Source organism: Nerophis ophidion, linkage group LG17 (assembly GCF_033978795.1).
Source record: "Nerophis ophidion isolate RoL-2023_Sa linkage group LG17, RoL_Noph_v1.0, whole genome shotgun sequence".
Lineage (NCBI taxonomy): Eukaryota > Metazoa > Chordata > Actinopteri > Syngnathiformes > Syngnathidae > Nerophis > Nerophis ophidion.
The window spans coordinates 29,814,396-29,839,312 of NC_084627.1; the positions used below are offsets into that span (position 1 = coordinate 29,814,396).

Here is a 24,917-nt window from a genome sequence, read left to right on the forward strand (position 1 = left end):
CACGATCTTGCCGCTGTATTTAGTAAGGAACAAGCTTTGTCTCTTCCACCTCACAGACCATATGACTGTACTATCGATCTCATTCCTAATGCTGCTCTTCCATGCAGTCGACTGTACAATCTGTCTCTTCCGGAAAAACAAGCTATGAAGGATTACATCTCCGAGTCCCTTGCTTCAGGAATCATCAGACCATCTAAATCGCCTCTAGCTGCTGGGTTCTTCTTTGTGAGCAAAAAGAATGGTTCACTTCGCCCATGCATTGACTACAGACAACTGAACAGTATCACTATCAAGAACAAGTATCCTCTACCTCTGCTTAGTTCATCCTTTGAACCTCTCACACCTGCCACCATTTTCTCCAAGTTAGATCTTCGCAATGCATACCATCTGGTCCGCATCAGGGAGGTAGACGAATGGAAAACAGCGTTTAACACTCATCTGGGTCACTTTGAGTATAGAGTCATGCCTTTTGGACTCACCAATGCTCCTGCTGTTTTTCAGGCCCTGGTCAATGACATACTTAGTGATATGATTGATCGATTTGTGGTGGTTTACCTGGCTGACATACTCATTTTCTCCAAGAACCTTCAGGAACACCAGCACCACGTCCGCCTTGTCCTTCAACGACTTCTGGAGAACCGTTTATTCGTCAAAGCTGAAAAGTGTGAGTTTCATTCATCTTCTGTTGATTTTCTCGGATTTGTCAAGGCTGACCCCAAGAAGGTGAAGGCGGTGGTGGAATGGCCACAGCCCTCTAATCGTACCGAATTACGTCGATTTCTGGGATTTGCGGGTTTCTACAGACGTTTCATTAAGGACTTTAGTAAGTTGGCTGCACCCCTTCACGCACTTACATCTACCAGTATACCTTTTCAGTGGAACCGTGAAGCAGGCATGGCATTTTGGTCCCTGAAGAGAAGCTTCGTCACGGCACCCATCCTGGTGTACCCGGATCAAGACTGCCCCTTCACTGTTGAGGTAGACGTATCCGATACAGGAGTTGGTGCAGTTCTTTCCCAACGCTCCAAAATAGACAACAAGATCCATCCTTGTGCATTTTTTTCTAGACGTTTAGCCTCTGCTGAGTGTAATTACGATGCGGGAAATCGGGAGTTACTTGCTGTCTATGAGGCATTAAAGGAATGGAGACATTGGTTGGAGGGCTCTAAACACCAGTTTCAGGTGCTCACTGATCACCGTAACCTCCTCCATATCAGATCAGCCAAAAGACTTAATGATAGACAGGCCCGTTGGTCCCAGTTTTTTGGTCGCTTTGACTATGTTCTATCTTACAGACCTGGATCCCGCAATACCAAGGCTGATGCGCTCTCTCGACAGTTCTCTAAAGAGACCACCGACAAGACCCCAGAAGAGACTATTATTCCTCTCTCCAGGATTATTGGCATGGTCACTTGGAAAGTGGAGGATCTTGTCCAAGATTCCCTAAAGAAGAATCCGGGACCAGGTGGCGGACCTCCCAACAAACTTTTCGTTCACAGGAATCTACGTCCTCAAGTCTTGGAGTGGGGACATTCCAGCGTGTTTTCTTGTCATCCTGGATTTCAACGTACTGTCATTCATCCGCCGACGATTCTGGTGGCCGTCCATGGCCCAAGATACCCGTGAGTTCATCGCCGCATGCAATACTTGTGCACGGAATAAACCATCCCACAGGCCACCGGCATGACTGCTATGTCCTCTCCCCATCCCCAGTCGTCCATGGTCCCAGATTTCCTTAGACTTCGTTACAGGCTTTCCCCCTTCTCAAGGTAATAACGTCATACTCACAATTGTTGACCGACTCTCTAAAGCTGCACATTTTGTTCCACTTCCCAAACTCCCTTCATCCTCTGAAACTGCTGACCTCCTTACTAATCATATTGTTAAACTACATGGCATTGTTTCAGACCGTGGTCCTCAGTTTACTTCAAGTTTGCCTACAACTCAATGAAGAGTTCAGCAACTGGGTTATCTCCATTTGAATGTTCCCTTGGATACCAACCTTCCATGTTTCCCCAACAGGAGTTGGAAGCATCCACCTCTTCATTTCGGAAACACATCAAAAAGTGCCAGCAGATATGGAAAACTACTCGTGCTTCTCTACTAAAATCATCTGAAAAGATGTGCAACAATGCCAACCGGCAACGCATTCCAGCCCCTATTTACTCTCCAGGACAACAAGTACTTCGTCGCACTAAGGACCTGCATCTTGAGGTACCATCACGTAAACTCGCACCCCGTTTTGTAGGACCCTTCACCATAGAGACGATTATCAACTCCGTTGCAGTTAAATTATCTTTACCATCATCTATTAAACAACACCCAGTAGTCCATGTCTCCCAGATAAAGCCAGTTGCTAGTTCGCCATTGTCATCCCCCGAACCTATTCTGCCTCCTCCTAGAGTTTTGGAAAATGGTGATTCAGTATGGGCTGTAAAAGAGATACTCGGGGTCCGTCGTCAAGGGAGAGGGTTAGTTTATTTGGTAGATTGGGAAGGTTATGGACCTGAGGATAGATCTTGGGTTCCTGCCTCATATCTTGCTGACCCCAATCTTCTCAAGGAGTTCTATCGGGTCAACCCTGGAGCTCTTCGGCGCTCGTCGGGGGCCTCGCAAATCACGTTGTATCACGCACTCACGCTGTGCTTCCTGCTGCTGCAAGTGCACGCAGAAGATCCACTGCAAACACCAGAGACTCCCACACACTCATCAAGCGGACCGCGCGCACTCTCCGCTGCAGCCGACTGCAGGCCACACCTGATGCTAATGAAGGAGGGCAGTAAAGATGGCCTCTTCGATGTCGGAACGTAAACTACCTTCGTAAACTGCGTGTCTCCTCTGACAATGTTCGAACAATAATCAGCTACTCCAGGGGTGTCCAAACTACAGACGGCCAGCGTCCTCAATCTGACCGACGAGACATTTTGAAATGTATTTTTAACATTAAAATGAATCCAATATACTCGTACGTTACTCTTTTATCCAACATGATTAATGTCTTGCCTGCCTTTTGTATTTTATTACCAACTTGGAGTATGGCATCAAATTATATATATACATATGTGGTCCTCTCCAAGGTTCTCATAGTCATCATTGTCACCGACGTCCCACTGGGTTATCAATGTCACCGACTTCCCACTGGGTGTGAGTTTTCCTTGCCCTTATGTGGGCCTGCCGAGGATGTCGTAGTGGTTTGTGCAGCCCTATGAGACACTAGTTATTTAGGGCTATATAAGTAAACATTGATTGATTGATTATAGCTCCAAAACAACTTCAAAACACTCCATTAATGTTTTATATACACACACTGCAAGTCAATGTATAATGTAGTAACAGACACGTTCCTAACAATACGTAATATGTACAATATTTTGTCATTTTAATCTTTGCTGAAACTGACTTCTTCTGTGCACTAATTTCCATTTCTATAGCAGTGCACGCCCGACTTCCGGAAACAACTTGTGTTCCTACTTCCAGATTCAAACATGAGTGTTCATTGCAGACTTGGCAGTAGACAACAAAGAAGTGTCATGACGCGTAGTCGAACCCGCGTATTCCTCGGCGGCTGGAGCTGCGGGCGCCACCTTTGACAGCGCGCTAAGATGTGCCTCCGCTGACATCGTGCTCAGACACGCCCCCGCTCGTGCTGAGCGCAGTACGCCCACGCAGCAACGAGCCTGCACACAATTTATAATCAACACACCTGGACTTGACGAGAGAGAGCGGCATAAAAGACCAGTGAAGCCAGGAGACCTTTGCCAGAACGTAGCCAATCTCCCTTGAGTAAGCATCACGTCTGGCACCCCTCCCTTGTTCTTTGCTTGCCTTCTTGTGCTCTTTCTCGATCCCGACTTGATGTCTTTTGTGTTTTCCAAAGTGTCTTCTGTGATCGTGTCCTGCCTCAGGACCTCCTCCTGGATCTTTGCTTGCCCTCCCCGATCCTTGACCACTGCTTGGACCCGGACATCGTTGCCTCTCTCCATCCCCCGACCGCCTGCCTCCCTTTGACTGCCTCTTCACCTTCCCCCTTGGATTCGACGAAAGATACATCCGATATGCACAGAAAACACCCTCTGGTAAATTCCACATTGTTATATCGTCCGCATTCATTCCGTAGTGGTAGCATACACATCCCACACATTCATCAAGGGTTTCAATAAACCTTTTAAAACCGCAGTTCTGTCCTGGTGTTGCCTCCTTCCCTTTGCCTAGTACACAACAAGAAGACTATTTTTGGTCAAATGAGGATTCACAACCCTATCTTTTTGAAGCTGAATGAAAGGACGACAAAGTACTTTTTGTAGAAGCCAGCACACAGAAGAGGGTGAAACTTTGGAACAGATGGAAGCTGCGAGAGTGAGGTCAGCATGACAAGAAGCTGTAAATGTGGAATTTGGAGACAAACTATCTTGACATTGATGGAATGTTGACCCCTATATAATCCAGACAAACGTCCCCAGCCAGCTGGACCAAACAGACAACTGTCCATTGAGTGAGTCACACTTTAAAATCGATCATGATACACGCAGTACGTCATGTACTGTAGGTGTAGTAACTCAACTACAATACATACACTGTCTGGCTAGCTGTGTACAAACAAAACAGGAATGTGGGCTAATACTTTACAGATACTGTAAAATGATTTATAATGTTTTTCAGTCAGTACAGATTGGTGTCCTGTCGTTGTGCATTAAAATTCAAAAGCGTTTTGTACTTGCGTACAAGATAGCTTATATCTTGCTGTAGTTAGCTTTTACGGCTAATATTGTAGCACGCCAATGTGTTGTTACTACGCTACAAAAATAGTTCCTCAGTGTTCGCTCTTACAATAACAATGTCACTGAAGCTTTGTTTTACAGGTTACAGAATGTACATTGAATATTGTTTACGTTTGCTTAATGGGAATAGGTTAATAGGCAACACTAAATTGGCCCTAGTGTGTGAATGTGAGTGTGAATGTGTTCTGTCTATCTGTGTTGACCCTGCGATGAGATGGGGACTTGTCCAAGGTGTACGCTGCCTTCCGCCCGATTGTAGCTGAGATAGGCGCCAGCACCCCCCGCGATCCCAAAAGGGAATAAGCGGTAGGAAATGGATGGATGGATGGAAATAAATAAATTTAAAAAAATTGTCTTTTTGTCCTTCATAATGATTATTGGCAACATTCCAAAAAAAAAGTGCAGTTCCCCTTTAAAACCAACATATCAAGTTAACATACTACAGTGCCACACATTGTCGTCACCTGCTCACGGAACTATGCGGACATTGTAAAAAATGTCTAAACACCACCATAATTACACACATTTTATGCCACTACAAAGCCTGATGGGTTGATTGATAACAAAAATTAAGGAGGTCATCACAGAAGTAAACAAGGAATGAGTCTGATTTTTACATAATCTTAATATTTAATGTTTTATAATGTATATTTCATATTGTAGTGTCGTCACAGATTAATGGGGGGAGTTGTTACACAGTTAAACATGATGTGTTGTTGTTAAGTCAGTTAAGCTTACTTTAATAAACAATTTAGCAAAAGTGTCTCTGATCATTTCCAGATAACATTTTAGCCTTCGACCACTTCAAATCCTAGGATAATTGGGACACGCATACTCCTCCACCATGATAAGGTGGCAGCTCAGAGAGGAGTTGATATATATTTAGGTAAATTATGACAGGTCATTTGATTTATTTAAATATATATTTTGGCCAATTTATATTGACTTAGTTAGCACTGCTTTGCAAAAAAAGGAAAATATCCTTTCCTTTTAAAAAACGAAAATCTAATTAGGGTTTATACATGTGTTTTAAAAAGCTGCTTTCAACCAAGTCCATGTAATAGTTAGGTTTTAGTGCATGTACGCAAACACACCAAGTACGGTAAATGGTCTGCATTTCTATAGCACGTTTTACTATACCTGCTCGATACCCAAAGTGCTTTACATTAAAAAATAACATTCACCCATTTGGACACTCATTCCCACACTGATTGTATTGGACGGTGACGTCTGGTTTAGGGTGGGATGGGAGGCCCTTTAGCAGTCTTCAGTGTGGGGAACCAGAGTTTGGTTCATGGCCCCTGTGTACAGTTGTTATTAATTTAATTGAACCCACGAATTATGTGGTCTGTTGATCTTAAAAAACATCACTTGAGTTTAATGCTTTTTCTAAACAAACTGTTATTTAAAGTGATTTGGACTGTAAAACTACTATAACACTTTACTTCTTTGATGTTTTAAACTATATGTAACCCTGAATACTTTTCAGCACAAATTATGTCTAAAAATTTGTTGGACTGGTTTGTTTTAATTCCCCAAAAGATATTGACTTCAAACATATCCTATCCAAAATCATTCCAAAACTAATGACAGGATTTTTTTGGTTCCACAAAGGTCACAAGCAATCAAAGTGTACTGAAGCACTTCCTAGAAGTGACGATTAATTTTCCACTCAGCTTCGCAGCGTCACTAGTGCACATCAACCCCTCTGACTTCCATCTGGGGAAACATGGCAGATCAATCACATAGATGGATCAATTCCTCTGATTGGACTGTTGCATAAACATGTTTGATTAGATTGCCAAGATCAAAAGATACAGCTGGTGCATGAGCAGTTGGTGATGTAGCATGAATCTGTCTGAAATGTAAGTTTATCAATGACTGGATTATGCTGGCTAGTGCTAATGTCAAACCAGCATAAAATGGTATTAGTTATCAACAAGATTATCACATACAGTGGGACCTCTAAAGTTATTGCCTCTTAGGTTGTGCAATTTGGAATTCAAACACATTTTTTGGGAAAATTAGATAATAAAGATGCACAAAAACAGAAAAACAACATACAGTATTGCATTACACCTTAGCAGATATATCCCTACAATAAATTGAAATTTACAGTTTGTCAGCTTTATGTAGCGCTTACAAAGTAAATTTTGGTAGTGCATTTGCTGCAGTAGTTCGCCCTCTAGTGAAGAGTAGTGGAACACACAGAAGCAGAGTGCAAATAAATTTCTATGTCAAAGCAGACAACAGAGAAAACAAATTATGAATTTGACTCTGTATACTAAATGTGTGCAGTTATCAATTTAGTTTATTGATTTGCTGTATTTAATTTGGAAATGTATTGACTTCAAGCTGCAATCCAAAAATGAGTGTCCAATTCTAACAATATTTGAAGAATAATGTTTTACACCTAACACTATTTTCCGTGAGAGCAACACTGACTTTGGCTGACATGTTTGCTGGCAACTTGATAAGCAAATATTAGTTGTGGTTGACCCTAGATAAACATAGCAACCAGCATACGTTCAGTATTCATAGACCTTTATACTAGTGTTGTCAGATTATATGTTTTAAAATCAGATTAATCATATTTATGAATTTGGGTAACTCGTGATTAATTACAGGTTATTACTGGCTTGAATAACTTAAATGAACTCAAAATAAAGACCTCAATATTTGGACAAAAGTGCAATTTTATTGTCAGAATGTCCATTCATCCAGCCATCCATTTTCTACTGCTTGTTGTAGCTGAGATAGGCGCCAGCGCCCCCCCGCGACCCCAAAAGGGATTAAGCGGTAGAAAATGGATGGATGGATGTCCCTATCGGGGTCGAGGTGGTGCGAGAGCCTATTCCAGCTGCATTCGGGCGGAGGGCGGTGTACACCCTGGACAAGTTGCCACCTCATCACAGGGCCCACACAGATAGACAGACAACGTTCACACACATTCACACACTAGGGACCATTTAGTGTTGCCAATCAAATTATCCCCAGGTGCATGTCTTTGGAAGTGAGAGCTGGAGAACCTACGCAGTCAAGGGGATAACATGCAAACAAACCCGGGACTTTCTAATTATAAGGCATAAGCACTGACCCCTGGGTCAGTGCTTATGCTGCCCTGTCAGAATGTCTTTCAGGACATTGAATACATGTCATTTATTTCTCACTGGCACTCATCGAGGGTGGATGCTCCCCTTTCCTCTCCATTATCTCTCCTGTTTGCTGCTTTGTCTTGTCTTGCCTTAACTTTTTGCACTACTCTCCAAATCTAAACATTGGAACTATTTAAAAGGCCTCAACGAAATTGACAAGATTTTTGGTTTGGGGGAACCTGCTTGTCGTGAGGGAGGGGTTGTTGCTGGACACACGACGGATTCTTGGGAGAAGGAGTGCCACGTGCTTGGCGACCCTTCAGTTGAGTATGGGAAGACATCCACCTATTCGGAAATATGACAACAAGATGCTGATTGGAGTAAGCGTTGCTCTGGTATTGGAAGTTGCTGGCAGTCTTCAAAGTACCCCAAAGCTGCCACAAATATTTGGAGGATGCGGGATAAACTCTTGTGATTTGGTAAAATCTGACTGTCTGCCCTGCAGGATGAATTTTTGAGTACCTGTCATAGACATTTTCGAGTGAAAAGCAAATTTTATTTTCACACGCATATAAAACATTCTAACTTGGATTGTGTGGAGGGTGCTCTCCTGTGGGTTCTTCAGACCACAAAGATCCTTTCGAGAGCCCAGGTTTGAGCAAGACTTTTATTTGCATATACATATTGCGCAGGACTTTTCAGCCAGCCGTGTGTGTGCTTTCGTTCTCGTGTGTCTTAGTGTGTGCCTCTCTGCTCCCACTCCAACTCCAACTGATGTTTCTCGTCCCGGCTGCTGCTAATAAGGATGGCAGGTGATTGGATGATCAGTCCCTGCTGGGTAATCCAATCACCCGCCAGCTGTGCTTCAAGGCTGGTCCTTCCACACCCCGCTCTGTGGCAGGCCCGAAGACCACGCCCCCCCCCCACAGATTGTTTCCCTGGCTTCGAGACTCTCCCGAAGGACAGTGTGACGAAGACACAACAAACTCCCTTCTCATGGACACACACCTGTTGTTGTTGACTTTGGACTGACTGGCAAGAACACCAAGGCCAAGGAACAGAGACACGCGGCAGGCTTACACACACACACATCCATCCACAAAAAATAGACGCCACACACACATACCCCACCTCCAATCCAACGCCATTGACGCGAATCCCGTAGGGGTGATGGACGGATGGGCAGCGCCTGAAGAGCTGCAGCCTGCCACTGTGGCCCCCTCTCCCTCCCCTCTGTTGCTAGATATCTTGATATTGTCCGTTATAATACGTATATGTGCTTTGCTATGGAGGTTTTTCTCCACTCCAGACTGGGCCCCCTAAGGAGCTCAATCTAGATTGTATTTTTTTACTCATCCTTTCCCAGCGTTTAATTTTTCCCCATCTTTTACGAAGCGCCTTGTGGCAACCCATCAGCGTTCCTGTTCTGTAACCCTGTACACCGTTTATCTAATCTTAAACGGGTTTGTGCTGAAAACAGTTTCGTTGTACTTGTGCAAAGACAATAACAACCTACATACCTACCTATTTGCTCAAAGCCTGGTATTTTTAAGTAAAATTTGCCACTAGGCACACCAATCAGAGTCTCCTTACTCAATTAATAGTGAGTAAAGAAATGATCACTGAATGTATAGCCACTTTTCAGGAAACCATCTGCGGTTAAGGTAAAGGAGAATGTACGCAAAAAAAAATTGTGTGATTAATATGCGTATATTAAGGATATAACAATAAACAGTATTAATGACAACCACAGCAAACCTCCTGACTATTAGTATTACAGTTTTAAATTAAAATTATTGAAAAATAGTGATTGATAGCCACACTGAAATGATTTTGCTTACTGAAGAACATTGGACATTTGTATGTAATCACAACGAGGTGTGGTCGCAATGTACCAAAAAAGAGATCAGCATTGTCATCTAAAGAGGTAAACATGCGTGATTGTTGAAACAATTGGTTAAACTAAAAAAGAGTAAATGCAGATTTAAATGTTGCACTATGTTAAGTTGTTTATGAGTGGGTTTACGACATTATCAATGAGTAGCTTTACGTTGTCTGTAATATTATTGCAAATACTTTCAAAATGTGCACTTAATTCTTATTATACTTACTGTCACAATGTTTAGAGCAAATCAATGACTTGCAGTTCAGTAAAACATTTAAAAAAGTGTTCTTGTATGACATTCTGACTACCAAATTGCATTTGTATCCAAATATTGAGGTACTTTCTTAAAGGGGAATTGCACTTTTTTTTTTTTTTTCATTTTGCCTATTGTTAACAATCCTTATGAGAGACGAACCAAAATGTTTTTTTTTCCAGTCTCACATTTAAAACTCAGCTCGTTTTTGGTGCAGCTAATGGGAGCAACCTGTTCTCCATCTAAATCACTTTCAAAATGCATTCAAAAATCGTCAACAATATTTAATTTACATTCAAGCTGTAGTGACATTGTTATTGTAAGACCAAACACTGAAGAACTATTTTTCTAACGTAGTAAAACATCGGTATGCTACGTATTAGCCGTAAAAGCTAGCTACGAAAATAGATAAGCTAGCTTCTACGACAACATGAAACACGTTTGAGTATGTAATACACAACACTGAAAAAGGACACCAATCTTTACGACCTGAAAAACATGAACAATCATATTACAGTATCGGTAAAGTATTAGCCCACTTTTCATGTTTTGTTTGTACACAGCTAGCTCACCAGCGTATGTATCCATCCATCCATTTTCTTTCGCTTATCCGAGGTCGGGTTGCGGGAGCAGCAGCCTAAACAGAGAAGCCCAGACTTCCCTCTCCCCAGCCACTACGTCCAGCTCCTCCCGGGGGGATCCCGAGGCGTTCCCAGGCCAGCCGGGAGACATACCGTATTTCCTTGAATAGCCGCCGGGGCGCTAATTAATTTAAAACCTCATCTCACCCCTGCGCTTACCAAAATTCCAATAAAAGTGCAGTTCCCCTTTAAAAACAATTTATACATGCAAGCAAATAAACATGTGTGATTAATCTGTTTGAAAAAATTATCACTTGACAGCCCTAATATATATTATATTATATATAGATGTATATATATACATATATATATATATATATATACATATGTATAACATAGTCAGGCTTTGTCATGGATGCAAAGGATTCTGGGTATTTGTTGTGTTGCGTTTATGTCGTGTTACTGTGAGGATTTTCTCCCGAAATGTGTTTTTCATTCTTCTTTTGTGTGGGTTCACAATGTGGCGCATATTAGTAGGACTGTTAAAGTTGTTTATATCACAACCGTCAGTGTACTCTGTGTCACCCAGTATGCCTTGTAAGCTCATACATGTGCCGATAGAAGCAGCGAAATGCATGTGTCCAGTCGGCAAGCAAATAGCATTCCGTGGAGTAATATCATCACAGCACGCCCATTATATTGTAGTCCGAGTGAAAATTGGTAAACGTTGACTCCGGGTGATGTCCGGGAGAGGCATTGAATTCCGCAATCTCCCCGCAACAATCTGGGGGGTCGGCGATTGTGCAGCTGAGCTACATCAGAGTTGCCGACCCCTGATATATATATATATATATATATATATATATATATATATATATATATATATATATATATGAAAAAATCAATTAGAATACGAATCGCGATTCTCACGTTGTGCGATTCAGAATCGATTCTCTTTTTTTTTAATTGATTTTTATTTGTATTTATTTTTTTATCTATCAATCCAACAAAACAATACACAGCAATACCATAACAATGCAATACAATTCCAAAACCAAACCTGACCCAGCAACACTCAGAACTGCAATAAACAGAGCAAATGAGAAGAGACACATACACGACACAGAACAAACCAAAAGTAGTGAAACAAAAATTAATATTATCAACAACAGTATCAATATTAGTTATAATTTTAGCATAGCAGTGATTAAAAATCCCTCATTGACATTATCATTATAAAAATAAAAAAAAAGTACAATAGTGTCACAGTGGCTTACACTTGCAATACATCTCATAAGCTTGACAACACACTGTGTCCAATGTTTTCACAAAGATAACATAAGTCATATTTTTGGTTCATTTAATAGTTAAAACAAATTTACATTATTGCAATCAGTTAATATAGCATTGTCCTTTACAATTATAAAAGCTTTTTAAAAAAATCCACTACTCTGCTAGCATGTCAGCAGACTGGGGTAGATCCTGCTGAAATCCTATGTATTGAATGAATACAGAATCGTTTTGAATCGGAATAAGATCATTTTTGAATCGAGAATTGCGTTGAATAAAAAAAAATTGATATATAATCGAATCGCGACCCCAATAATCTATATTGAATCGAATCGTGGGACACCCAATGATTCGCAGCCCTAACATAATAGATATATATATATATATATATATACACACACACACACACACACACACACACACACACACACATAAATAAAACGGAATAGAAGCATTACTTCATACGACAGTAGCCAAAGGAGGAGCCTTGAAGACACATTATTATATTCAATAATCAAATGTAACACATTTAGAATATGTAATAATCTTATACAATATATTTACAATATACAATTTAATAATAATATCTAATATAATAAATATAATAATTAAAGATTAATAAATGACCGATTTATAATTGAATCGTATAGCTCCCGAATCATAATCAAATAGGTGCCCAAAGATTCCCACTTCTAAACAATACTGTTATGTGATCATTTTGGTCACAATAACCGTGATCGGAAATGTTTATATTGTTCCATCCGTAGCGTATAGGAATCAATAAAGTACTATCTATCTATCTATCTATCTATCTATCTATCTATCTATCTATCTATCTATCTATCTATCTATCTATCTATCCATCTATCTATCTATCTATAATTATGTATATAATTATGTATATATACATAATTTATGTGATAATTTTTTGTGGCAATCACATGAGTTAACTTGATATTTTTGACAGCCCTACTTTATACATATACCACAACTATTTATAGGAGACGGAGTCTTACCTTTTCCGCTATCCTGCGTCCACCAATGCAAGGAGGCCAGAGCCTCTGGACCTCTAGCAGGACTTCTTCCAGATAATTAGCATCCATAAGTGCTCGCCGCCGAGTTTCCTCCTGAAAGTAAAGAGCGAAGGTTTTACACTAGGTGTTCTTACAAAAAAGCAACAAAAAGGGTTATATATTCAAATATTTAATATTTTTTGAGAACATATACAATAGCCCTGGGTGCAGAGGCAGTATGACATAAAAGCATCAAAACAATAAATTTAGCAGAGAAGAGGAACCTGATACAGTAAGCAAAGGACAACAATTAAAGAACATGTTCTCTTCTCTGCATGCAGCTTGTTTTTTTTCCATTACATCCCACAAGTGACAATTATCTGTCTACGAGGGAATCTTGCTCCACCCTTTAGGTACCAAATATTGTGTTACTCTTTACAACCTTTGACAATGAACACACCAAACTAAATGATAATAGCGATAGGTACAAATATCGATCACCTTCACTCCCACAAACAGTGAGTCCAAAACCTTTTTACAAGAGCTTATATTTTTAAAGACTTTACAGTATATCCACTACTAGGTTCCTTTATGTTGATGTACCTGTTCTTTCCCACTGAGAGCCAAAGTGAACGAGGTGAGCAGTGACGCCAGACCTTTGGGAATGAGGGCAGAGATGAACAGCAGGAGATGCTGGGAAGCACAGTTGGAGCTGGGCAGTGGTAGTGACTTCAGGGAGCCCACAAAACTGCAGATGGAGAAGTGACATACAGCATTCATGAGTTATTATGCAAGCAAATAATATTTGTCTTTTTTACCCGTCCGTTTCGTTCTTCAGTTTGTCTTTGATGATTTCCATCAGCTGCTCTCTGGCTTCCAAAGCTATGGAAAATCCAGATGACCAAAGAGGAACCTTTACATTGACTGGAGCAGAGATCAAACCTGTAGGAACACATACACACAGTCAGTAAATGTACTTTATGGCTTTTTAAAAATCAACATTAAAAAGGATGTGTATTTAGCAACACCGGAAATGCAACCAAATATGACTTTCATAATGTGGTGCTGAAATGCTATTTTCAATGAAAAAAAAGTGTTTTGGTTAAACACAAGGAAATGCTACAGTGCCAAGTTGGGATGTGATGCTCCGTCGGCCTCCAATTTTCTTGGAAATGGACATGATCGCCATTGCCGATTAATGCCTTCTAATGCCAATCACAAACGCAGATCTCCTCTGGCTGACACTGTATTTAATTTCAGTCCTCCGGCTGACAAGTTAGCAGCTAATAGTGTGTCCCCATACATAGTTACAATAACTACCTAATTTAACCTAACCCCTAAGTTAACAATAACCAGTATTGGTAAATAAACTGCATTTCTTAGCATCTTAAGTTACATTATCATGTAAGATTATCACCGGAGGATAAGGCTAAACATGGTAAACACTGATAATAGCTAAGCTAACTGCTAAAGTTAACTTTAAACAACACTAAGATGTCACACCTAGACTTGGATTTGTTTTGCTTCTTCCATGCAAAGGATGATTGCCACGAGCCAGACGAGAGTGTAAGTACATATTTGTTTATTTAAACACTGTAATAAAAAATAAACAAACTAAGGGCGCTCACAAGGAGGTACAAAACTTGGCTACAAAAATACAAACAGGGAAAAACAAAAACACTTGCACGATGGCATGAATGAACTATGGCCATAAAAAAAAAGACTTAACACAAAAGCATTAAACTATGAACTATATACAACAACTTACATGACATGGATCTATGGACGAGGGCATGAAGGAGATGCAGCAAGAGAAGCGGGTGTGCTTGCCTTCATGCCTTCATGCACATGCAAGTGCAAATGTCTTGTTCTCAAAAAGGGGGTATGTGGTCTCACATTTCACTCAGGTTTACATGGGAAAGAGTCTATTGGCCTATCTTGATGAGCGTGATGCTTCTCACAAATAACTCACATCTTAGTGCCGTTGATTGCATTGTGTGACACTTTGTGTGTGTGACATTAAAACTAACCATGTATAATGATAACTTATAACACTGTATGTTCCTGATTATAAGCCGCTACTTTTTTCCAAAGCTTTGAACCCTGCGACCTATACAACAAAAGTGTGGCAAATCTATTGATTTTCATTGCGAACGGAAAAAAATATGTAATGGAATTGGCAAAAAAAGTACAAAAGATTTACTAAAATTATCCACTTTTCAAACACAAAGTGTTTACAAAGTACATAATAGAAGAATCCTTACAAACATCTTGAACCGTACTAAAGGGAGAACATCTTATTAATCTCATAAAGGATAAATAAAGACATGAATGGCTATTGTTTTGTTTGATCAACCATTTTACTGCCATGTAACAGGCACTGTTTGGAAACAATTAAGGTATGTAAATAAACATATACAAAATCGTTCTGCGAGTATATCTCATTTCACAAATTTCACATATCGATATATATCTGCTGCTTAGTCTGGTGTGGCTAATGTATGAACATTTAATTTTTCTTCTAAAATATAGTGGCCGCGGCGTATATACCGGTGTGTAGTTTATAGTCCAGAAAATACGGTAATATACTACAGTTAGCCTGCATAAATATCATAGGAAAATCAATATATTAATTTCATCAAGTGTAAGTTCGCAATATAGAAAATAAATTCTAGGCGTAAGTGTAAAAAACATTAACTCTATGACAGATTTATGCTTTTGAAGGAGTGTTAATTTGTTCAAAAGCATAAATCTGTCATAGAGTTCATGTTTTTTTACTTTTGCTTTTGAAGGAGTGTTAATTTGTTCTCCTCTCTGAGCTGCCACCTTATCGTGGTAGAGAAGTTTGCGTGTCCCAATGATCCTAGGAGATATGTTGTCCGGGGGCTTTATGCCCCCTGGTAGGGTCTCCCAAGGCAAAGAGGTTCTAGGTGAGGGATCAGACAAAGAGCAACTCGAAGACTTCTATGAAGAAGAAAAAACATGGACCCAGATTTCCCTCGCCGGGACGCGGGTCACCGGGGCCTCCCTCTGGAGCCAGGCCCAGAGGTGGGGCACGATGGCGAGCGCCTGGTGGCCGGGTTCCCATGGGGGCCGGCCGGGCACAGCCCGAATAGACAACGTGGGTCACCCCTCCAATGGGCTCACCACCCATAGCAGGGGCCATAGAGGTCGGGTGCAATGTGAGCTGGGCGGAAGCCGAAGGCAGGGCACTTGGCGGTCCAATCCTCGGCTACAGAAGCTAGCTCTTGGGACGTGGAACGTCACCTCACTGGGGGGAAAAGAGCCTGAGCTAGTGCGCGAAGTCGAGAAGTTCCGGCTGGATATAGTCGGACTCACTTCGACGCACATCAAGGGCTCTGGAACCACTTCTCTCGAGAGGGACTGGACCCTCTTCCACTCTGGCGTTGCCGGCAGTGAGAGGCGACGAGCTGGGGTGGCAATTCTTGTTGGCCCCCGGCTCAAAGCCTGCACGTTGGAGTTTAACCCGGTGGACGAAAGGGTAGCTTCCCTCCGCCTTCGGGTGGGGGGACGGGTCCTGACTGTTGTTTCTGCTTACGCACCAAGCAGCAGTTCAGAGTACCCACCCTTTTCGGGAGCACTCGAGGGAGTACTGGAAAGTGCTCCCCCGGGTGATTCCCTTGTCCTCCTGGGGGACTTCAACGCACACGTTGGCAACGACAGTGAAACCTGGAGAGGCGTGATTGGGAAGAATGGCCGCCCGGATCAGAACCTGAGTGGTGTTTTGTTATTGGACTTTTGTGCTCGTCACAGTTTGTTCAAACATAAGGGTGTCCATATGTGCACTTGGCACCAGGAGTCCCTAGGCCACAGTTCCATGATCAACTTTGTAGTTGTGTCAACGGATTTGCGGCCTTATGTTTTGGACACTCGGGTGAAGAGAGGGGCGGAGCTTTCTACCGATCACCACCTGGTGGTGAGTTGGCTGCGATGGTGGGGGAGGATGCCGGAGAGACCTGGGAGGCCCAAACGCATTGTGAGGGTCTGGTGGGAACGTCTGGCAGAGTCTCCTGTCAGAGAAAGTTTCAATTCCCACCTCCGGAAGAACTTTGAACATGTCACGAGGGAGGTGCTGGACATTGAGTCCGAGTGGACCATGTTCCACACCTCTATTGTCGAGGCGGCTGATCGGAGCTGTGGCCGCAAGGTAGTTGGTGCTTGTCGGGGCGGCAATCTTAAAACCCCTTGGTGGACACCAGCGGTGAGGGATGCCGTCAAGCTGAAGAAGGAGTCCTATCGAGTCCTTTTTGCTCATAAGACTCCGGAGGCAGTGGACAGGTACCGACAGGCCAAGCGGTGTGCAGCTTCAGCGATCGCGGAGGCAAAAACTCGGACATGGGAGGAGTTCGGGGAAGCCATGGAAAACGACTTCCGGACGGCTTCGAAGCGATTCTGGACCACTGTCCGCCGCCTCAGGAAGGGCAAGCAGTGCAGTATCAACACCGTGTATGGTGTGGATGGTGTTCTGCTGACCTCAACTGCGGATGTTGTGGATAGGTGGAAGGAATACTTCGAAGACCTCCTCAATCCCACCAACACGTCTTCCTATGAGGAAGCAGTGCCTGGGGAATCTGTGGTGGACTCTCCTATTTCTGGGGCTGAGGTCGCTGAGGTAGTTAAAAAGCTCCTCGGTGGCAAGGCCCCAGAGGTGGATGGGGTCCGCCCGGAGTTCCTTAAGGCTCTGGATGCTGTGGGGCTGTCTTGGTTGACAAGACTCTGCAGCATCGCGTGGACATCGGGGGCGGTACTTCTGGATTGGCAGACCGGGGTGGTGGTTCCTCTCTTTAAGAAGGGGGACCGGAGGATGTGTTCCAACTATCGTGGGATCACACTCCTCAGCCTTCCCGGTAAGGTTTATTCAGGTGTACTGGAGAGGAGGCTACGCCGGATAGTCGAACCTCGGATTCAGGAGGAACAGTGTGATTTTCGTCCTGGTCGTGGAACTGTGGACCAGCTCTATACTCTCGGCAGTGTTCTTGAGGGTGCATGGGAGTTTGCCCAACCAGTCTACATGTGCTTTGTGGACTTGGAGAAGGCATTCGACAGTGTCCCTCGGGAAGTCCTGTGGGGAGTGCTCAGAGAGTATGGGGTATAGGACTGTCTTATTGTGGCGGTCCGCTCCCTGTACGATCAGTGCCAGAGCTTGGTCTGCATTGCCGGCTGTAAGTCGAACACATTTCCAGTGAGGGTTGGACTCCGCCAAGGCTGTCCTTTGTCACAGATTCTGTTCATAACTTTTATGGACAGAATTTCTAGGCGCAGTCAAGGCGTTGAGGGGTTCCGGTTTGGTGACCGCAGGATTAGGTCTCTGCTTTTTGCAGATGATGTGGTCCTGATGGCTTCATCTGACCGGGATCTTCAGCTCTCACTGGATAGGTTCTCAGCCGAGTGTGAAGCGACCGGAATGAGAATCAGCACCTCCAAGTCCGAGTCCATGGTTCTCGCCCGGAAAAGGGTGGAATGCCATCTCCGGGTTGGGGAGGAGACCCTGCCCCAAGTGGAGGAGTTCAAGTACCTAGGAAACTTGTTCACGAGTGGGGGAAGAGTGGATCGTGAGATCGACAGGCGGATTGGTGCGGCGTCTTCAGTAATGCGGACGTTGTACCGATCCGTTGTGGTGAAGAAGGAGTTGAGCCGGAAGGCAAAGCTCTCAATTTACCGGTCGAACTACGTTCCCATCCTCACCTATGGTCATGAGCTTTGGGTCATGACCGAAAGGATAAGATCACGGGTACAAGCGGCCGAAATGAGTTTCCTCCGCCGTGTGGCGGGGCTCTCCCTTAGAGATAGGGTGAGAAGCTCTGCCATTCGGGAGGAACTCGAAGTAAAGTTGCTGCTCCTCCACATCGAGAGGAGCCAGATGAGGTGGTTTCAGGTATCTGGTCAATATGCCACCCGAACGCCTCCCTAGGGAGGTGTTTAGGGCACGTCCAACCGGTAGGAGGCCACAGGGGAGACCCAGGACACGTTGGGAAGACTATGTCTCCCGGCTGGCCTGGGAATGCCTCGAGATCCCCTGGGAAGAGCTAGACGAAGTGGCTGGGTTTCCCTGCTTAGGCTGTTGCCCCCGCGACCCAACCTCGGATAAGCGGAAGAAGATGGATGGATGGATGTTAATTTGTTTTGGCAACACTTAGTGGCTAAAATAATTCATTAACTTAAGTCATGGTGTACTAAGTTGAATGATGCAAACACGTTTGTTACGAGATGGTTTCTAATACGCTTTTGCCTTGGACACAAACATTATTTTATACTAGTTTATATTGACACAAGTTGTGTTTTAGACTACAATATTTTTCAATTATGGACCTTTATTACGTATGTGTGCTTAGCAGTTGTGTAGCTGCCAGCTCCTAGTAGCCTATAGCCTACTATGTTTACCTTTTGTTAATGACTTTCCTAAAATACAAGAAAAAACAAAGCAATCTTGTTTGCTGTTAGATGCAAGCCGTTTTCTGATACATGTTTGTTTGCTAATATCGGTCCGATAAATAATATCAGATGGAGACACCCCTGCCTGATAAATTTGTTCACAACATACTGTATAAACCAATCAATCCATCAAGGGAATTTAGTTGAATCCCCATCCATAGGATTTTTTTTGCAAGGAAACAACTCCCACTTCTACATGAATAAACAGATATTAGTAATGCTCCTACCGTGCCAGTGCTGAGTGCAGAGCTCTGTGATTTTCTGGAAAAGTTCTGGATGCTCGCTTGGACGGACGTTCAAGAAAAGTCCTAAAACCAACTCTGTCGCCAGATGCTTAAACACAGTGTACACAAACTGTGGCTGCCCGCTGCATACAAACAGATGCATTTGATTAGTCGGTCAAAAAATTGTGTGTTTAGAAGGTCCTCATCAGTAAACACGTTAGCTACATATACAGTATATTCCCTTCTTTAAGTCTGTTTGTTCATGCAAAATGAAACACGAATAATGTAGATTACAATTGAATTTTTTGTACTTGCTTATAATTAATTAATTAATTCAAATCAATCCGCAGAAACCCTGTTATTAAATATGATTAAAATGTTGAATCAGTCACAGCCCGAGCATTAAATTAACGGCGTACAGGAGCTATAATAAAACTCGGGGTCAACCGATACAACTTCTTCACCTCCAATATGATATCGAAACTACAGCCTTAAGTATTGGCCGATAATATCATTTATTTTGTGGTCAGGTTTCAACAAGTCAAATTTAAGATTTTTAGGACCTTAATGAATACAATTTGAGACCCATTTTCCATACTGACAATGAAGTACAAATACATCCAGGAAACATAGAAACATAGTTATGGTTGATTTCCGGCACAGTACGGGAAATAAATACAAACCATAATGTGGGGGCTAATTTCATACATTTTTAGCCTAATTTACTAAGATCCAAATACCTCACGCTAAACAGCGTGTGCAATCTATAAAAATGCATGTACTATTAGTGGGTGTGTTGCGTGTGATCTACTACAACTGCGTGTGAAATTGAAAAGTGGCGCAGATGGCTTTTTATAAATGAGGATTTTGTGTCTACTATACAGGGCCTCACCACGGAGACACTCTCATTTACTGGACAACCATGTTGTCCAGTAAATGCAAAGGTGGGTGGAGTAGCCAGAAATTGTGCTCAAGTAAGAGTACAGTTACTTTAGAGATTTATTACTCAAGTAAAATTAAGGAGTAGTCACCCAAATATTTACTTGAGTAAAAGTAAAAAGTATGTTGTGAAAAAACTACTGAAGTACTGAGTAACTGATGAGTAACCTAATTACGGCAACAAATAATGCACAAAAACATAAAAATAGCAATGAGCAAATTCAGAGCCAGGAATATCTCTTAAGCAACTAAAACAATAATATATATTAAATAATGGTACATTAAAAAAAAATTAAAAAAATGGCACATTGAGCTACAATAACTTAACAGCACCATAGCCTCAGTAGGCATTCATTGATTTGATTGATTGATTGATTGATTGATTAAAACTTGTATTAGTAGATTGCACAGTACAGTACATATTCCGTACAATTGACCACTAAATGGTAACACCCCAATAAGTTTTTCAACGTTCATCAATTACTTAGTAAATGACCAAGTCGAGGTGATCTACCTCATATATACATATACATACACACACATATCATTTATACACACACAAATCATTTATACACACACATATCATATATATACAGCATATACATACATTTATATATACAGTATATAATTTATATTTATTTATTTTGCCGTTTTTGTTCACATGTTGAAGGTGTTTTAATGAATATACATGCATGTTTAACATATAGATTCCTATCTTTCATGAAGACAAGGATATAAGTTGGTGTATTACCTGATTCTGATGACTTGCATTGATTGGAATCAGACGTCCACGTTTTCAAATGGAGGAGAAAAAAAGTTCCTCTTTTCTGTCTAATACCACATGAAAGTCATTGGTTTTTGGCGTCTTATCTGTCCAGCTTCCATATTCGTTTTTATACACTTTACAAGAAATACATTGGCGGCAAACGCCGTAGCTTGCTAGCTTGTTTGCGCTGGCTTTCGGAGACTCTTATTTTGTTAACGCAGGCGCGATGAAGAGGCGCTTTTATTGTGAAGACAGGAACTGTGCGATCAGTCTTTAGGCTTTTGACGGGAAGTCTGGTTGAAATAAAAAGTGTCTTTTTTCCTTTACACTTTTGATTGATTGATTTAAACTTTTATTATTAGATTGGACAGTACAGTACATATTCCGTACAATTGATCACTAAATGGTAACACCCCAATAAGTTTGTCAACATGTTTAAGTCGGGTTTTACGTATCACGGTCATGTGACCGCCTGGCTCTGTTTGATTGGTCCAACGTCACCAGTGACTGCATGTGATTGGTGAAACGCAGGCATGCGTAGATTTTACTTTGAAGCTCTGTCATTAACCAAAACAAACATTAATAGATCAATAAAAAAAAGTAGCGAGTAGCGAGCTTAATGTAGATAAATGGAACGGAGTAAAAGTAGCGTTTCTTCTCTATAAATATACTCAAGTAAAAGTAAAAGTATGTTGCATAAAAACTACTCGTAGAAGTACAATTTATTCCAAAAGTTACTCAAGTAAATGTAACGGAGTAAATGTAGCGCGTTACTACCCACCTCTGAGTAAATGGTAGTATGTAAATGAGTATCTCATGTAAATCTCATGTACATCATGTATCAAAGTATCTCATCTATATCAAAGTATCTCAGGTATCTCATGTACATCCACATGTAAAAAAAAACACGTAAATGTAAATGAGCAGGAGACATGTACTACTTTTTATGGCCATTTTAGAAACAGTCGTGCATTGACACTAGATCCATCCATCCATCCATTTTCTACCGCTTATTCCCTTTGAGGTCGCGAGGAGCGCTGGTGACTATCTCAGCTAAAATCGGGTGAAAGGCGGGGTACACCCTGGACAAGTCGCCACCTCCTCGCAGGGCCAAAACAGATAGACAGACAACATTCACACTCACATTCACACACAAGGGACCATTTAGTGTTGCCAATCAACCTATCCCCAGGTGCATGTCTTTGGAAGTGGGAGGAAGCCGGAGTACCCGATGGGAACCCACGCAGTCACAAGGAGAAGATGCAAACTCCACACAGAAAGATCCCGAGCCCAGGATTGAACCCAGGACTACTCAGGAACTTCGTATTGTGAGGCAGACGCACGAACCCTTCTATCACCGTGCTGCCCCATTGACACTAGAGATGTCCGATAATAACGGCCTGCCGATATTATCGCCCGATAAATGCTTTAAAATGTAGTACCAGAAATTATCGATATTGGTTTCAAAAAGTAAAATTTATGACTTTTTAAAACGCCGCTGTACAGAGTGGTACACGGACTTCGGGAGAAGTACAGAGCGGCAGTAAACCTGAAAGGCACTGCCTTTGCGTGCCGGCCCAATCACATAATATCTATAGTTTTTCACACACACAAGTGAATGCAACGCATACATGGTCAAAAGCCATACAGGTCACACTGAGGGTGGCCGTATAAACAACTTTAACACTGTTACAAATATGCGCCACACTGTGACCCCACACCAAACAAGAATGCCAACCACATTTCGGGAGACCATCCGCACCGTAACACAACATCAACACAACAGAATACCCAGAACCCCTTGCAGCACTAACTCTTCCGGGGCGCTACAATATACCCTCTACCCCCAACCTTAACCCCCCAAACCCCCACCCTGCCCACCTCAACCTCCTCATGCTCTCTCAGGTAGAGCATGTCCCAAATTCCAAGCTGCTTTTTTGAGGCATGTTAAAAAAAAAAATGCACTTTGTGACTTCAATAATAAATATGGCAGTTGGCATTTTTTTCCATAGCTTGAGTGGATTTATTTTGGAAAAACTTGTTACATAGTTTAATGCCTCCAGAAGGGCATCACAAACAAAATTAGGTATAATAATGTGTTAATTCCACGACTGTATATATCGGTAATTAAGAGTTGGACAATATCAGCATATCGGATCTCGGCAAAAAAGCCATTATCGGACATCTCTAATTGACACCACTTTTTATTTTATTTTCTGCATCGGAGAGAGGCTGAAGTACTGTGCTCAAGATGCAAAAAATGCATACTTCAAGAATGTTGTATTATTTCAGTCAGGGGTCACTGTTAGAATGATTATGTATATATTATTACACTAACTTTAGTATGCTTGAAGTCAGTTGCTTTAGTTATTAGCTATTGTGCTCAAGTTAGAATTTTTCTAATCTATGCAAGGACATAACTTCTTGTCTAAGGGGTGGCCTCAGCCAAAGTAGTTATATTTGTTTTAGCCTGCTAACAGCCAAGGACTTCAAGGACCTCAACGAAGATAAGATGACAGCACGCAGACGAAGCGGGGACAAGGCAAAATCACAAAGCCCCCAGCCCATTCTGTCACGTACTGTGAGTCCTGGACCTGCTTTGCATAATATATGTGACCACTCCTTTTAGAGGCGGCCTCAGTGAAGTTGACTATAGAACTTTGAATAAAAAGAGGGATGCGGGAACTGAACCTTAGAGCGTAGGGCGACACTGTGACTAAGTGTTCAGCGCCATGCGTTCTCCCCATGAGCTAAGTTGAACTCTGTCTCTTAATGGTTCCTTGCTTCTTGTCTGGTTAATAGATGTCATCAGTGTTTGAACAGAGTTATACCGGGCGGTATAGCTCGGTTGGTAGAGCGGCCGTGCCAGCAACTTGAGGGTTGCAGGTTCAATCCCCGCTTCCGCCATCCTAGTCACTGCCATTGTGTCTTTGGGCAAGTCACTTTACCCACCTGCCCCCAGTGCCACCCACACTGGTTTAAATGTAACTTAGATATTGGGTTTCACTATGTAAAGCGCTTTGAGTCACTAGAGAAAAAGCGCTATATGAATATAATTCACTTCACTTCACATCTTTTTGGTCCTTCGAGCTGGATTCCATCACGTCTGACGATTGCGCGGCACTTGTGTTCAAAACGTCATCTTGATTGATAGTTTTGAAGCCGAAATACCTTCATAATGCGCTTCACGCACCACCCAGCAGAATTGCCTTTATTTACCATTTTTCCTCTATTTGCTGTTTCTTCTTGAGCACTCAGTGTGTGCCCACTAACACACTCAACGTGCTCATCCGCTCTTTACGTCACCGCCACACGCAGCATCCGGATAAAAAGAAGTTACCTGTATTTTTCAAAGGTAGAATAGTATCTTTTGAATTAATGAGAACTGCGGTACTTTATTAGTAAAACCCACACATATATACATATATATAAATGTATATATACATATATATAAATGTATGTATGTATATATATATATATATATATATATATATATATATATATATATATATATACACATATATATGGCTTCACGGTGGCAGAGGGGTTAGTGCGTCTGCCTCACAATACGAAGGTCCTGCAGTCCTGGGTTCAAATCCAGGCTCGGGATCTTTCTGTGTGGAGTTTGCATGTTCTCCCC

At 42.0% G+C, this 24,917-nt stretch overlaps 1 protein-coding gene across 3 annotated transcripts in view; it reads right to left on the minus strand.

Annotated features, from left to right (window-relative positions):
• Window positions 1-24,917, minus strand: part of LOC133536313 (putative cytochrome P450 120) — an 84,816-nt gene that overhangs the window by 46,998 nt on the left and 12,901 nt on the right. For all 3 annotated transcript variants that reach the window (XM_061876739.1, XM_061876740.1, XM_061876741.1), the window contains exons 6-9: window positions 19,576-19,715; window positions 13,714-13,837; window positions 13,499-13,643; window positions 12,899-13,009 (exon numbers count right to left, since the gene is read on the minus strand). In XM_061876739.1, coding sequence (XP_061732723.1) covers window positions 12,899-13,009; window positions 13,499-13,643; window positions 13,714-13,837; window positions 19,576-19,715 — 520 coding nt within the window. The remainder of the gene's footprint in view (window positions 1-12,898; window positions 13,010-13,498; window positions 13,644-13,713; window positions 13,838-19,575; window positions 19,716-24,917) is intronic.